Consider the following 14,711-nt stretch of genomic DNA (forward strand, 5'->3'; position numbering starts at 1 on the left):
GGACAGGAATCTGCTAGAACAGATAGTACAAGTTTGAAGTGTTAAGGTGTATGACGAATTTACTTGAATATTTTCTTGACTCCATATATTTAGGCTTTATATATGTGCTGATAAGATTTCAAATTAATTAGGCTACACTTAGTTTCTAATGTATACTTTACATATACATTTATATTTGTAAAAAAGGCATAGAGTTGGTTACTAAAAACACTGAATCTTGTGGGAAAAGTTAGGTTTCTTTTGCAGTGTGATTAAAAATGTACTGCTGGTATTGGTTTATGATATAACACTGTTGTGTTTTTGTTATTTTTTAAAAAACAACATCAAATATAGGCACAGTTATTTCATTTGGACATTCATTAAATAAAACACTGCTTGTATTAATGGAGTAAAGAAAAAATCTACCAGTTATTAGCTTATTGACAGAGTTAAACAAATACTTTGCACTCTTATTCCAGTCAATGCTGCAAATATTGTATTCCAGAATATTTTTTGTTTAAAAAAAAGTTAAGTCAAGCCTGCAAGTTACAGCTTCTTAAGTGTCTACATAATGCAATATGAAAACATAAAAAATTAAGTTACATCCATCCATCCACTTATATGCAGTGATGAGCCCAAAGTTAATGGAGATAAAATACTGATGCAAATAACACCCCAAAATAACATATTCAATTAAACTTCCATCATTTACAATATAGTAGTTACGACACTCCAAACGTAAAAGCAAAATAAAAATCAAAACCCCCACTTCTATTTCATGTAATTAGACTTATACAGAAATTAGAAGGCTAAGAAAGAACTAGTTAATCAACTAATTTCACAGCTATCTGAAGTGGCAATCATGATATAGCAGCTTATCTATGATACATTCAAGATAATGATACAATTTATTACTTACCCATAAGCTAACACACAGCCTGTTTAATACCTTCTTTAAATCCCATCTCTACACTACAGTATACTTGAGGTCTATGAAAAAAGTAGCTACCTTTTATAGAAAATGGATGATTAAGTCTTTGGTGCTGCAAAAGCAACTTCATTTGAACAAAAACAAAAAGACAAAACTTTCTAGGAAAGAAACTGCAAAAAGCATGTAATTTACGTCCCTGACGGAATGTATTAAATAAGCAAACACCCCAACAAGCTAAAACAAATACTATAATGAAAAAGGCTAAAATCTCTCCCATGCATAAATGAAAATTGCACACAAAGAACTCACATCTTTTCAAGCTTCAATAGTAAATATTCTGCTACTACTTATTAAATACTGCATGGTTTGCTCAAGCTAAGATGAAATCACATCATGAATCAATGAGCATTTTGCTTTTTCTTTCATAATCTAGTCAAAGAATCATGCCTACTGCACCTCTAAACATATTAAATCCAATTAGACAAACACTTTGAAAATATACTACTTAGATTGTATTGCAGTTCCATTTAACAGTATAAAATACTGTTTTGTGTTTATCACTACAAGCTACTGAATTGACTTTTCTTAAGCACTACTAAATTCTTCTCTTGAAGCTAGATCATTCTGAAAAAATCAGACAGCAGAATTCAGCTACAGCAAAACATGCTGCCTCCTTGACAACGAAAAACACCCAATACTAAAATCATACCACACAAAACCCCAAATGAGCATTACTCTATCAAAAAATCAGAATATCTGAATTTTAAGTGCTGCAGTCTTCAACATGTATATATAAGTAATAACATTAACAACCTCAAATATTTAAGGCACTATGTGTGGGAACAGTTTACAATGCAGATGAGAGTATTAGGACAACAACATTTAAGAGCAATGTCTAGGCAACTCTTCTTTGCCCATGCAAAAGACACATGCAATGTGAAGAACAGCTCAACTTTTTAGATAAGTGACTCAACATTTAAACACCAAGATACACAATACAAACATTTTACTTGTACACTGTACTGCTGACATATGTGCATCTGTTGCTCTAAATCTGTACACTGAATGGCTTCCCAAATGTAGACGTGTCTTGCACTAGTTAGAAGGCAATTTTATAAAAAATAGAAGGAGCAAAACTGGAATTCTGCTCCGGTAAGTCACCTGTCTGGAGTTACTATATAAGAAGATAATATGACCAAAGATACAAGTTATACCAAATGTGCAAAACACATTAAAAGTGAGTTTTGTTTTGTTATTTAAAGCTCAAGGTTGTTTAAATTGCACCCAAATCTACATGATTCAAAAAATAATTCTCTTGTTGTGCCATGGCTAATATTTATTAAATACCATGTTTCTTCTTAAATCAAACATTTATCATTGAGCTTCCTATACATACTGTACTCGAGTTCTCACATAAATGGATACTGGCTGAGTTTTGTTGGACTTAGTGGAAATCCTGTGTAAGCAGGAGATGCTGCAATGTAAGAATGTGGTGGAAAAATAGGTTTGTACTGAGTCTGATGAATGGTTGGGGAAGGTAAAAGACGGGGATTTATGCCCACTGGGACTTGGTGAACAATGCCACTGGGATGAGATATATTGTAGGTTGGATGCTGCAATATAGGTCTTGAGGTACATGATGAGGCTAGGAGGTGGGCTACAGGTGCCGCAGTATTAAGGGGTGCAGATGATGGATACGGAAGAATAGCAGGCTGTCCTCCAAGGTGTGTACTTCCAGCTAAATGTGCATGCACCGTACTGTGATTTGGACTTCCATGTGGAAGGGAGAACGGATGACTGGCAACACCAGCTGGAATGTATGTCTGCTGTCTTCGATGACTGTAGTTTCCATTCCACTCCTGAGGCCCAGATCCAAAGTGCTGAACCTGTCCACAAAGAGAAATTGCTATGTGTTAATTTTGCAGTACAGCTAGAGTATGAACTCAAACTGGAGAAATGTTTAAAATTAATAAACTTAAATTCTGTAAAGAAATATAAAGGAATAATCAAATGAACAAATACAGAAAGTGGAAAATACTAGCTATTGAAATAGTACCACGAACAGGAAATTTGAAGGGAATAGTAGATGTATAAACTGAACACAAGTCAATGCAGTCCTCTTGCAAGAAAAGAACAAAATGGTATGCTGTTTTAACACAAGAACCATATATCACACAAGCAAGGTGATTATTCCACTCTGCTCAGTTGTGGCTTGTACACCTGGCGAACTGCACTCATTATGGGCACCACAATAAAGGCACAACTAGTGGAAACAGGAGAGAAAATTTAGAGGAGAGCAGGAAAAAAATGAGGAATGGTTTGAAAAGTATGTGACACACACAACTAGGTCTAGACTAGTGACCCATAGAAGATGTTTAAACTAATTGTTTACAACTATTAGAGAGACTATTAGTCTCATTAAATAAGAAGGATAGAACAAGTAGTAGTGGGCTTCAACTACAGCAGGGAAAATTCAGAAAAAGTTTAGTCATCATAGTAAAGCCCTGCAGTGGAACTGTGTCTGTCAAAAAGGTGGAGGAATTTGCAATCTTTGGCAGTGGTCAAAGTTAGAATAAGCTGATCATATTAGGGTTAGTTTAGGATTAATTAAATCAATCCTTCCATGATGATGCAGGAGGATGTACTAGATGACCCAGAGATCCTTTCCAATCTGAATTATTCTAAGTAATAATCAATAAGCCTCCTATCTGTATATGGCAGACTTTAACATTTTGTTTTAATATTTACTATAATCAGATGAGCAGGGTTTTGTTTTTAAATGCACTGCCCCTCCAAATAGCTAGATGTTATTTTAAAAGAGTTTTGTTAATGTAGCTACTGCCCAGAATCTGGGGATGAGCGACAGGGGATGGATCACTTGATGATTACCTGTTCTGTTCATTCCCTCTGAACCACCTGGCATTGGCCACAGTCAGAAAACAGGATACTCAGCTAGATGGACAATTGGTCTGACCCAGTATGGCTGTTCTTATGCCCAAAGTAAAATAATTAAAATAACTTAAATTTAGTAAATGTAGTTTTCTATATTATGTATGGGCTAGATCCTGGGGTGCAGCAGAGAGATACTTGGTGTAGCACTAAGGAGGTAGTAAATTGGCTTTGTAGCTCTTGATCCTTGGACCAACCTCAAGGCTGTTGTAAATTACACCCACTACCCAGGACCACACAAAGTGTTTCTGGCTGCTGAAGAACTTCTGGAGAAATGGAGATTAGTTACCTGTAACTGGAGGTTCTCTGAGATGTGTGATCCCGAGCTTTATTCCGCATGTGGTGCATGTGCACCATGCGCAAAAGTCCAGAGATTTTCAGTAAGGAGTGTCCGTTGGCCCGCACATGTACAGTTTGTTCTCCTCTGAACTGAGTGCATAAGGGGTCATGCAGACTGATGCCTCTCCAGTTCCTTCTCATCACAAATCCAGATATAATCTGCAGCAGAGGGGATGGAGGGCAGACAATGGAATACAGCTAGGGATCACACGTCTCAAAGAACTAACCTCCATTTCTTCTTGGAGTGATGGTTCCTATGTGTAGTCCACAGGTGGGAGATCAGCAAGCAGTAGTCAAAATGGAGATGGGTACGAGGACACAGAAGTGATGGCTGATTGTAACATTGCTGTCCCAACAGCTGTATCTTCAGTAGAAGATGAACCAAAGCATGAACTTTTGTGAAGGTGTGCAAGGAGCTCCAGCTGCTCTTCATATCTCTAGCAGATGCAGCAGAAGTTGCCTCCACGCTGGTGGAGTGAAACCTCATCCGCTCCGGGGAAGGAATGTGGGCTAGTTGGTAGCCAAGAATAACGCAGCCAGAGATCCATTTAGAAAGTTTCTGCAGAGGTATAGCTTGACCCCTTGATCTCTCTGCTGTGAAAACAAATAGTTTAGGTGTCTCTCTCATAGCTTTTGTTCTTTGTAGATAAAAGGCCAGTGCCCTTCAGACACCCAAAGAACGTATATTCCTCTCTTCATCAGAAGCTTGCGGTTTGAAAAAAATACAACCCAGCAATGGTAAATGGATGGTTTGACTCATGGGAAACTCTGAATTTACTTTAGGGATGAATTTCGGGTGGTGGCACAGTGAGACCTTTTCTTTATGGAGGGTAGTATATGGCGGGTCTGCTATGTGTGCTCCCAGCTTTACTGACTCTTCTGGCTGATATTAGGGAGACTAGGAAGGGAACTTTCATTGAGAGACAGGACATAAAACCTGAGGCTAAAGGTTCAAAGTTAGGTCTGGTGAGAGATGAAAGAATGAAGTTGAGGTCCCACTAGAGTGTGAGCTTCACCATTGATGGGAAGGATCGAAGAAGCCCCTGCAAAAATTTAGTGGCTGTAGGATGAGTGAAGATAGTATGGCTGTCAACAGCAGAATGAAAAGCATTGATTGCTGCCAAATGAAACCAAAGGGAACTAAAACAGATACCCAGTGTCTTATGGGTAAGTAGATACTCAAGAATAGCAGGGATTCCAGCAGATTCTGGAGATTGGCATTGTTAAGCCCAAGAAGAGAAATGCTTCTATTTAGCTAAACATCTTCTGCTAAAATCTTTCCTGCTTTGATTGAGAATGGATTGCACCCTTTCAGAACATGAATGCTCTACATCCGATGCCCATCCAAATACCAGGCCTTGAGTTACAGCAGTTTCGGGTTGTGGTGCCTGCAGGTGCCTTTGTGTTGCATTAGCAGGTCTGGAAATGGGGAGATGATTATGGGCAGATGAGCTGAGAGTTTCAGAAGATCCATGAATCAGAATGGTCTTAGTTGGGAACAATAAGGATGACTCAAGCACTGTCATGATGGATTTTCCATAGCACCTGTGATTTTAATGGGATGGGAGGGAAGGCAAATCTGAGGTGAACCCTCCAAAGTAACAGATGGGCATCTGCCTTTGAGCCCGTTCTTAGTGCTCCCATAAAGCAATACAGGGGAAATTTCCTGTTAACATGTAAAGCAAAGAGGTCGCAAGACGGCATTCCCCACTGGATGAAGACCTCGTTCAGGACCAAATTGTGAATCTCCCATTCACGGTCTGCAGCAGAACGCCTGCTGAGAATGTCTGCTAGGGAGTTCTGCTCACCTAGTGAACGTGCTCCTAAAAGGGTTATGTGATGGCTGCTGCATCAGTTCCAGAGGTTCACTGGATGTACACACACAAGGACTAATATCATTCCCGCCTGCTTGTTTATTCAGAGGACAGACCCATTATTTGGATATGCCCGGATTGGATGAGTGGGAGGAAGGCACTGCAGTTCTGACGGACTGCTCTCAATTCTAGTAAATTGATATGAATCCTGGACTCCTGAAGATTCCAGGTCCTTGTGCAGTATGATCATCCATATGAGTTCCCCAACCTAAAAGGGTGGTATCAATAATGATACTTGCATTGAGTGTCAGTGTGAGGAAAGAGATCCCCATCCATACTTTCTCCACCAGATGAGAGTCCGGGAACTTGGACACAATAGTCACTATGGCACAGATATTGCCCCTCTCTGGTGAGTAAATGGACAGAAGCCAGCTTTGCAGACAATGAAGATAGATGGCATCATGTGTGCATAAGGTCATGTGGCTGAGGAGAGAACAGGCAAGTTTTGACTGCAGTCTGTGGCCTGAAGGTGACCTGGTTTATGAGAGTGCCCAAGGCATGCAATCTCTCAATAGATAGATAGGCTCTTGCTGTGGTCAAGTCCAAGGTCGCTCCTATGAAGTTTATGGACCTTGTGGGGGTTAATGTGGACTTCTCATGATTGACACAAACGCCTAGAAAAGGAAGTAGATGAAACAGGAAATGGACTGCCAATGAGACTTCCTCATATGACTTGCCTGTTGGAGCCAGATATTGAGGTATGGAAAGACAATGAACCCATTTCTTCTCATTCAAGCGGTCACCACTGAAAATTTTTTTGTAAAGACCCTGGGTGCTGTGGCTAGCCCAAATGGAATGATCCTGAACTGGTAGTGATCTTGACTGAAGAGGAACCTCCTGTGGGATGCGTGAATATCTATGTGAATGTACGAGTTTTTCACGTCGAGATCTGTGCAATCTCTTCCAGACATGAAATTATTGACACCAACGTGACCATGCAGAATTTTAATTTTGGGGGTAAATATAGTTAGTTGGTGTAGTTTGAGAATGGGTCTCCATCTCCTGTTCTTTTTGGAACTAAAAAGTATGGAGAGTACAATCCTTTCCCCTAATGCTGAGGTGGAACTTTTTCTATAGCTCTCCAATGGAGAAGGGAATCCCCTTCTTACAAAGAATTTCCTCATGAGACTGATCCCTCAAAAGGAACTTGGAAGGAGGTTTGTGGGTAGGAGTTGACGTACTCAATCACATAGTTGCAATGAGTACTTTCCAGTACCCATTTTTTTTTGCTATTAGAGCCCTCCAGCTGCAGGCAAATTGGGTAAAGTGGCCTCCAAAAAACTGAGTGGGGGCGGGATGATGTGGCATCAATAAAGGGACGTGGGTCTCACCAGATCTGTCTCAAGAAATTCCTTAGTTGAGGGTTAGAGTGAGGTGTGGCAGTGGACGTTGCAGGAAACTGTGGATCTTGTATGATATATCTGGTGAATCCCAGGGACACTGATAGCAAAAAGGCTGAGAAGATGGTCTTGCTCTGTAACTCTGCCTAAGATGCTTTCTCTTACAAACAGGTATAGATGCCCAGTGAACAAAGAGTTGTCCTTGGGTTTTTGAGGGAGTGGAGAGACTCATCTGTCTCATGGAACAGATTAACTGTATCGAAGGGCAGATCTGAATGGTGTACACTGCACCTCCCTATGAAAATCTGAGCATTGTAACCAAGAATCTTTCAACAAGGGCCGTAGCCATCCCCCTGGGCACAGTATCTGCAGCATCTAGTGCAGCTTAGAGGGAAGTCTTGGTCACCAATTTGCCATGATCAATTAAGGACTGGAATGGGCTCCGTTTTCCTGAGGAAGCTTGTCTTTAAAATCTAAAAGCTTTGTATAATTGGTGAAATTGTGTTTAGCCAGAACAACCCGATAATTTGAAATCCTGAATTAAAGAGAGGTGGAGATGAAGATCTTTCTTCCCAGGAGATCGAGCCATTTGCCATCCTTGTCTGAGGAAGTAGTTTTTAGGAATTGCAGCCTGGATCTCTTGGTAGCCACTTGTACCACCAAGGAGTTAGGCAGTGGGAGTGAGAATAGAAACTCTCCTGCCTAGGATGGAACAAAGTAGTGATTCTCAGCCCTCTTTGGGGTGGTAGCACAAGAAGCAGGAACAGACCACACCCTTTTTGCTGCATCCATGATGGTCTTCTTGATCAGGAGGCCCACACACCTGGGGCCGAAGGGTGCAAAATCTCCAGTAATCTACAGTGGGGCTCCTGAACTTCTTCAAGATGTATCTGCAGCTCATACACCACTCTCTGCAGGAGTTTCTGATATTGCATGACATAGCCAGACAGAGAGAGCAAAGATGGGATAACTGCTTGATCTGGGGAAGACAATGAAATTGCTCCCAGAATCATCAGATCTCATTCACCTTCCTCCTGCCAATACTCTGATGGAGACTAGTTGGGGTTGGCCAGGAGATGGTAAATAAGGCTCATGTACTGATCCTGGGTGCCAAGGGTAAGGATCCCAAGGGCCCCAGATGTGCCGGGACAAGGGATCAACCAGTAGGGGAGGACCCCATGGCATTGCTCTGTCTCTTAGCAAGTCATGTCTGGCTGGAGGATGGAACCCCAATCTCCTAGTGCTTCTGTCCCAGGCCATCCTCTGTCTGGTAAAGTAGAGACCCCTGTGGAGCTTCTGATCCATTGGATTACCAGTGGAACCAAGGGTACCAATGGTCAGGCTCACTAGTGGGAGAGGAGGGCAGCCCTGCAACTTCAGACTAGCTTTGTCCTCTGGGGTAACTATGTCTCTGAGTAAAGGCAGACCAGAGAGGAGGGATGAGTGAGGGTAGTGGAGAGTGAAAGTGCCCTCCGGGGAGACATAGGTCGCTGACTGCCCATGGGTGCAAGGTGAGCTCATTGGTGGAGCGGTCAGCTCTAGTGCTTCTCTGGTCACAGTGGAAGTCGGGTCCCTCCAGGGCTGTGATAGTTTTGTCACTGAGTCTGATCTGAATATTGAAGGGAGTGGCAATGGAAGTTTGCTGTACATTTTAGATGTACGAATCAGTACCAGAATCAACAGATCTGTGCCTCTTCGTGCCACTTTCTCTTGCCAGAGTTTTACTCGGGTCTATAGCCTTAGTATCCATGGCAAGGGATCTCTTACCTTTGAAGGGGTCAGGGAAGGATCTTTGCTCTTGACAGTAGGCTTGGATAAAGGAGGTTTGTCTCAATACTTAAGAGAGTGCCCCTTACTCTCACAAAAAGAAAAGGAGGACTTGTGGCACCTTAGAGACTAACAAATTTATTTGAGCATAAGCTTTTGTGAGCTACAGCTCACTTCATCGGATGTAGCTCATGAAAGCTTATGCTCAAATAAATTTGTTAGTCTTTAAGGTGCCACAAGTCCTCCTTTTCTTTTTGCGGATACAGACTAACATGGCTGCTACTCTGAAACCTGTCATTACTCTCACAAGAATCCTTCTCCTTAGGCTTGAAAGTCTTAGCCTCAACTCTGGAGCTCATGCTCAGAGGGGTGCACCTGCTGGAGGCCAACATACTGGGTGATCTCCCCGGTCCACATCTGATTGGGGTCTCATGGCCTGCTCCATCCGATTTTTAAGTCTTAGCTCCTAACCCTCGTGAGTTCTGGGAGGGAAGAACGAGTGGCAAACGCTGCATTTGGCTCAGATGTGAACCTTGCCTAGCCAGTAGAGGCAACGCTGGTGTTCGTCACTCACAGAAAATGAGCAGGGGCAGGAAAAACAATTCTTGAACCCTGGGACTATGGGCATAATCCTAGCCTTCTGGGAGAATTTCCCCAGAGTGAGATAAAAAACAACTAACTACAGGTCATATTAAAAGATTAAAATACCAAAAACTATTTATAATTTATTTACAGAATGACGCAGTTGGGGAAGAAGCCAGACACACAGAAGATTCTTACTCAGGTGATGCCGCAGTAAGAAGGAACTGGAGAAACCCCACTATTTACCCTCCGTTCAGAGCATGAGGAGATCAACTGTGCATGTGCAGACCAATGGACACTGCTTACTAAAAATCTCTGAACTCATGTGCATGGTGCCAATGTATACCATGTGTGGAATACAGATAAAGACCTCACATCTTTAATAACCATGTTCACGTGTGGAATACACATAGGGACCATCACTTGAAGAACATGTGCCTTTTTTCTCAGCTATGCTCACAACATACCAGGGAAATAGTGAATAACAACTGGATGCATCATCTCTACTACATTCTGGGATTCCCCCCAAACTAACAGAATTCTCAGCTGGACAGATACGCTGGATTTCCAGTTCCAGTTCAACAAGGCTGAAAATATGGCCCTACACTTAACTCCATGGTACAAATATTTTACCATTTGGAAGGAGGAAAAGTGGTCAAATATATATGATCATGTCTCGGGCTTTCTACTAAACTTAATGTAGATTGTAATAATTTTCCCAGTGCTGTTTTTCCGTCATCTTTACAAACTCATCTGTTCAGTCACTACCAAGGCTGCTAATTTAGGGACAAAGTAGAAGATATTTCTGACTTGCACAATAGGCTAGAGAAGCCCATTTTTCAGGACTTCAGCAGCTTGACTGCAGACGTTGGGCATATTTTTTACTGACTTGAGACCTGATTTTTCAAACATGTGGAGGAGCCACAGCTCCCATTTAGTTCAGTGTTGCGGGTATCCAGCATTTTTTAAAATCAGGCCCTCAAACCTTAAGACAGTGAAACAGTTTTGAGCTGTGAATGAATGCACATACCTGACTGAAATTTATAGGTTGCTGATGGAATGCTGATGTAAATTTTTGCTGACGGTTACCCACAGCAGGAGGCTGGTTTACTCTTCCAGGGATAGATCGGCCTTTTATCAGCGGCTGGCATGTGTTATCTGGCAAGATATAAACAAGACATAGTTTTGCCTTTGGACAAATAAAATCAAATACTAGTACCAAGGCAAAACTTCAATTCTTTCAACTATTCAAATAGGCAATAGTTGTAAACCAATAAACTAAGAAACTTTGAAAACATTTTAAAAATTAATTTATGATTAAGATTTAATAATTTAGGTAAAATACATGATTAAATAAGAGAGAGGTAGCTTAAATCTTATGTTTGGTGCATATACCTATTGAATAGGCTGCTCAAATTTCTGACTTACCCATTATTATAAAAGAGAAGACCAACTAAATTAGTTTACCTGTATTCACCATCTGCTCATCTAAATTTAATCTGTTTTCTATTCTTATTGGTGGCACCACAACAGCGCAGACAGCGGGTTTGGTTTCTGCGTTAACCGAGTTTCTGGTTTCTGTATTTTGATTGGTGTTGTCTACAAAACTGCTTTCTACAAATGGACTGTCATGTCCTGAAGAGTCTGAGGCTGGGGAACCATCCACAGTATCACAGCCACTCTCTTGTTCGTCATCTGACATACTATTAAAAAAATAAATATTGCATAATAAGCAGAGTGTTCTTCCATTAGCGTTCTTGTAATGTATGACAAAAAGATATTTACACAAAATGTTTAAAAATAAAAAAACGCAGAGAAAAACATAACTAAAATGTAAATTTTAAGTGTCTAAAGTTAAAACCACACAAGCTGGGAATTCAGATGGAAGCTAAAAGTCTAAACTCATCTTCCAGCCTTAAATGACAAGTTGTGGAAAGGATATGGTCACAGTTACTTTGCTAAAAGAAATTAGCGAGAGTTATGGTGAGTTGCACATTAACCTTGCTCTAATAAATCACCCTAATCCATATTAAGTTTTAAATTGTATTCCCACCACACATATGCACACTAATTACCTCATTTTCTTCCTAATTCAAAGAATAAAAGCCTCGCCATGGTTATCATGCCATAAGAAGAGGAGGACATACTTTATGCTTCTAAAAACAAGACACAGGCCTAGGGAGATTGTATAAGTGTCTACCTAGCACAAAGAGATGCATAATTACATGTGAGGAATGAGGAGAACACTGCTGGCACAGTAGCTAGTTATTGTTGGATTAGCCTCTAGATATAGGTGGTTACATATACAGGTGTAGCCAAGCACATAGGTTTGACAGATTATTTCTGACAGTATTTAGGGTAAGAGGAAAAGCAAAGCCCCATTCTCAAACGACAGTCTATAGAACAGAGGTTCTCAAACTGTGGTCCATGGACCACCAGTGGTCTGCGAGCTCCATTCAGGTGGTCCGCAGATAGTTCCCTCTAAGGTGCACACCTGGGTGGCCGCACATGAGAGAATGAAGGGCCACGCCTGCGCATCTCCACTAAATTAGGTACCTGGACCCTGGAGAAGACGCACATGTAAGGTGAATGGTGGCCTTGGGGGGACGAGGAGGCAGTGGGGTGAGAAGAGGGGGTGGGGGGAATTTGGGATGTGCAGGGCTGTGGCCACCAGAGAAAGAGGTGACTTTCCCCAGCTTTTGGGTTGCGGCTGCTGGGGAGAGACGACCCTGCTTCCCAGCCTCATCTCTGTGGCTGCTGTGGTGAGGGAGAAACCCCCACCTCCTTCCCAGCCCCAGCTCGGGGGCTGCCGCGGCAGGGGAGAGAGGGCAAATCCATCGTATTAGAAAGGTAAGATTACTGATATGAAAATATGAGTTGTGTGCTTTTATTTGTAGAACAAAAAAAGTTTATAATTTTTTTTTATGTAGTGCTTTTATCCAAAGCACTTTACAATAGTTAGCTAATGGTTCAAACAACATTTGGAAAGATCATTAAGTGGTCCGCTGAGACCCTCAGCAATTTTCAATGGTCTGTGAAAAAAAAAGTTTGAGAACCACTGCCATAGAACATTTGCTGGTGGGCCATGGAGTATATGCTGATCAACTGATGCATACCCCTCGTCTTTAAAAAATGTTCCTCTTGAAGCAGCTGGTAAGGAGAGGAGGTGGAAATGCCAACCTCTATAATGGTGGGTGAAAAGGGGTTAGAGAAGCTTATAGATACCAATCAGAGAAGAAGTGTCAGTAGGACAAGACCCAGGAATGGCTAAGCAAGACCACAACCAACAGTGGAATCAAAGCCAGGTACTTCATGGAGAGTAGGGGAGATCAAGCAGTGAGGCACTGGGGAAAGGAAACTAACTTTGTTTTAAAAGTTAACTGTAAATGTAAAAATTCACACAAATATTTGTACTACAATGGTGCCTGGAGTCCCCAAATGCATTTGGGACCCACTGTGCAAGGCACTGTGCCAACACATGGTAGGAGACATTCCCTGCCTCAAAGAGCTTTACGATCTAAATAAGTCATAAGGGTTTGAGAGTAAAATAATCTAGGTGCTCATATAGCACCCATCAGCATGGTAGCTGGATGTGTTCATCACTGAGAGGAGATGTGCCGAAGATCATTTCTTTTTAAGAAGCCGTCTAGGAAAACATGAGAATGCTGATCTACAGAATAAGGCACTGATCCGGCAAAGCACTTAAATACATGCTTAACTTTAAACACCTGAGCAATTCCTAACCTTAAGTCTGTTCCCTTGTGTGTGTCCATTATGATATATTTTTTAATTACATGATCACCCCTACCCCTGCTCCCTGCCATGTCTTCCCCCAGAGCACCCGGCTCACTCAGCACACAGGATGGAGCACACTCCAGGAGTGCATCAGAGTTGCACAGTGAGGCTCTGCAGGCCCCCTGTATCATTTGTTATGGAAGTCAGAAGGTGTATATAAGTGAAAAGAGGTGTGGGATGAGGCAGGGGATTGCAGAAAAAAAAGAATGGTCTCATGGTTAAGGCTGTTGAATGCTGCCCTAGAAAACTGAATTCTATCCCTGCCTCTACTACATAAGTTCCTACACAAGGATAGGCAAGTCACTTAAACCAAACTTTTAACAGGTGGTCACTAATTGCATGTTTCTCGTTTTCTGGGTACCTGACTGGAAGACCCTGGGGTCTGATTTGCAGAACTGCTGAGCACCACTCACAGCTGCAGCTAAATCAGTGAGAACTGTGCTTTGAACATATAACGTGCTCTACAATGCTAAGTACTTTGAAAAAGTCAGGACCTACGTGTCAATCCAGGCACCCAAAATCAGTGGAAACTTTTGACCTTGTATATCATCTCCTTACCTCATAGGGGTGTTATGAAGATAAACTAATGTTTGTGAAACATTCAGATACTATAGTGATGAGTGTGTCACAGAAGGGGCCATGAAAAAATTAATAATTTTGTCTTCAGAGCAGGGTTTAAATAGTGAAGTAAGGAAGGCATGTGGCCAAACACTGAAGGAGAAAACAAAATATTCAATAGCTGCTCACAAATTGAGCACCATCCATTCTGTGCATTGCATGAAGCAGGTACTATGGAAAAAACAGTATGTGATCATGTAATTAAAAGACTGTACTATAACGGATGTGCACAAAGGGCTGAATTAAGGTTGTTTAATTTTGGCATTTCCCAACGTTTTAGTGTGTGACCTTGCAATCAATGTTCTTCTAATGGAGTTTTTTGTGTGTATTTTTTTTTTTTTTTTTTTTTACACACTGTATGAATTATTGCCATTCAGTTTAACACTATGAAACCATTCAATGAGATGAACACAATTTATCAGGAACAATTAATAAACTAGCTATGATATATAAATAATATATATCATTAACATACATATAAATCTCTTAGAATGACATAATTTTTTCAAAACATAAGTTAGCCTGTGAAAGAGAGAA

The 14,711-nt window shown here is 41.2% G+C and overlaps 1 protein-coding gene across 7 annotated transcripts in view; it reads right to left on the reverse strand.

Annotated features, from left to right (window-relative positions):
• Positions 1-251: 251 nt before the first annotated feature.
• The window catches only part of HIPK3 (homeodomain interacting protein kinase 3), a 154,712-nt gene continuing 140,252 nt past the window's right edge, over positions 252-14,711 (reverse strand). For 6 of the 7 annotated variants that reach the window (XM_073347706.1, XM_073347703.1, XM_073347700.1 and 3 more), the window contains 3 exons: positions 11,229-11,464; positions 10,792-10,919; positions 252-2,796 (listed from right to left, as the gene is read on the reverse strand). In XM_073347706.1, the coding sequence (XP_073203807.1) occupies positions 2,320-2,796; positions 10,792-10,919; positions 11,229-11,464 (841 nt within the window). In that variant the 3' untranslated portion in view covers positions 252-2,319. Of the gene's footprint in view, positions 2,797-4,148; positions 4,358-10,791; positions 10,920-11,228; positions 11,465-14,711 lie in introns of all 7 variants that reach the window. The other variant, XM_073347704.1, reaches the window with a different exon arrangement.

Source organism: Lepidochelys kempii, chromosome 6 (assembly GCF_965140265.1).
Source record: "Lepidochelys kempii isolate rLepKem1 chromosome 6, rLepKem1.hap2, whole genome shotgun sequence".
In the NCBI taxonomy this organism is placed as follows: Eukaryota; Metazoa; Chordata; order Testudines; family Cheloniidae; genus Lepidochelys; species Lepidochelys kempii.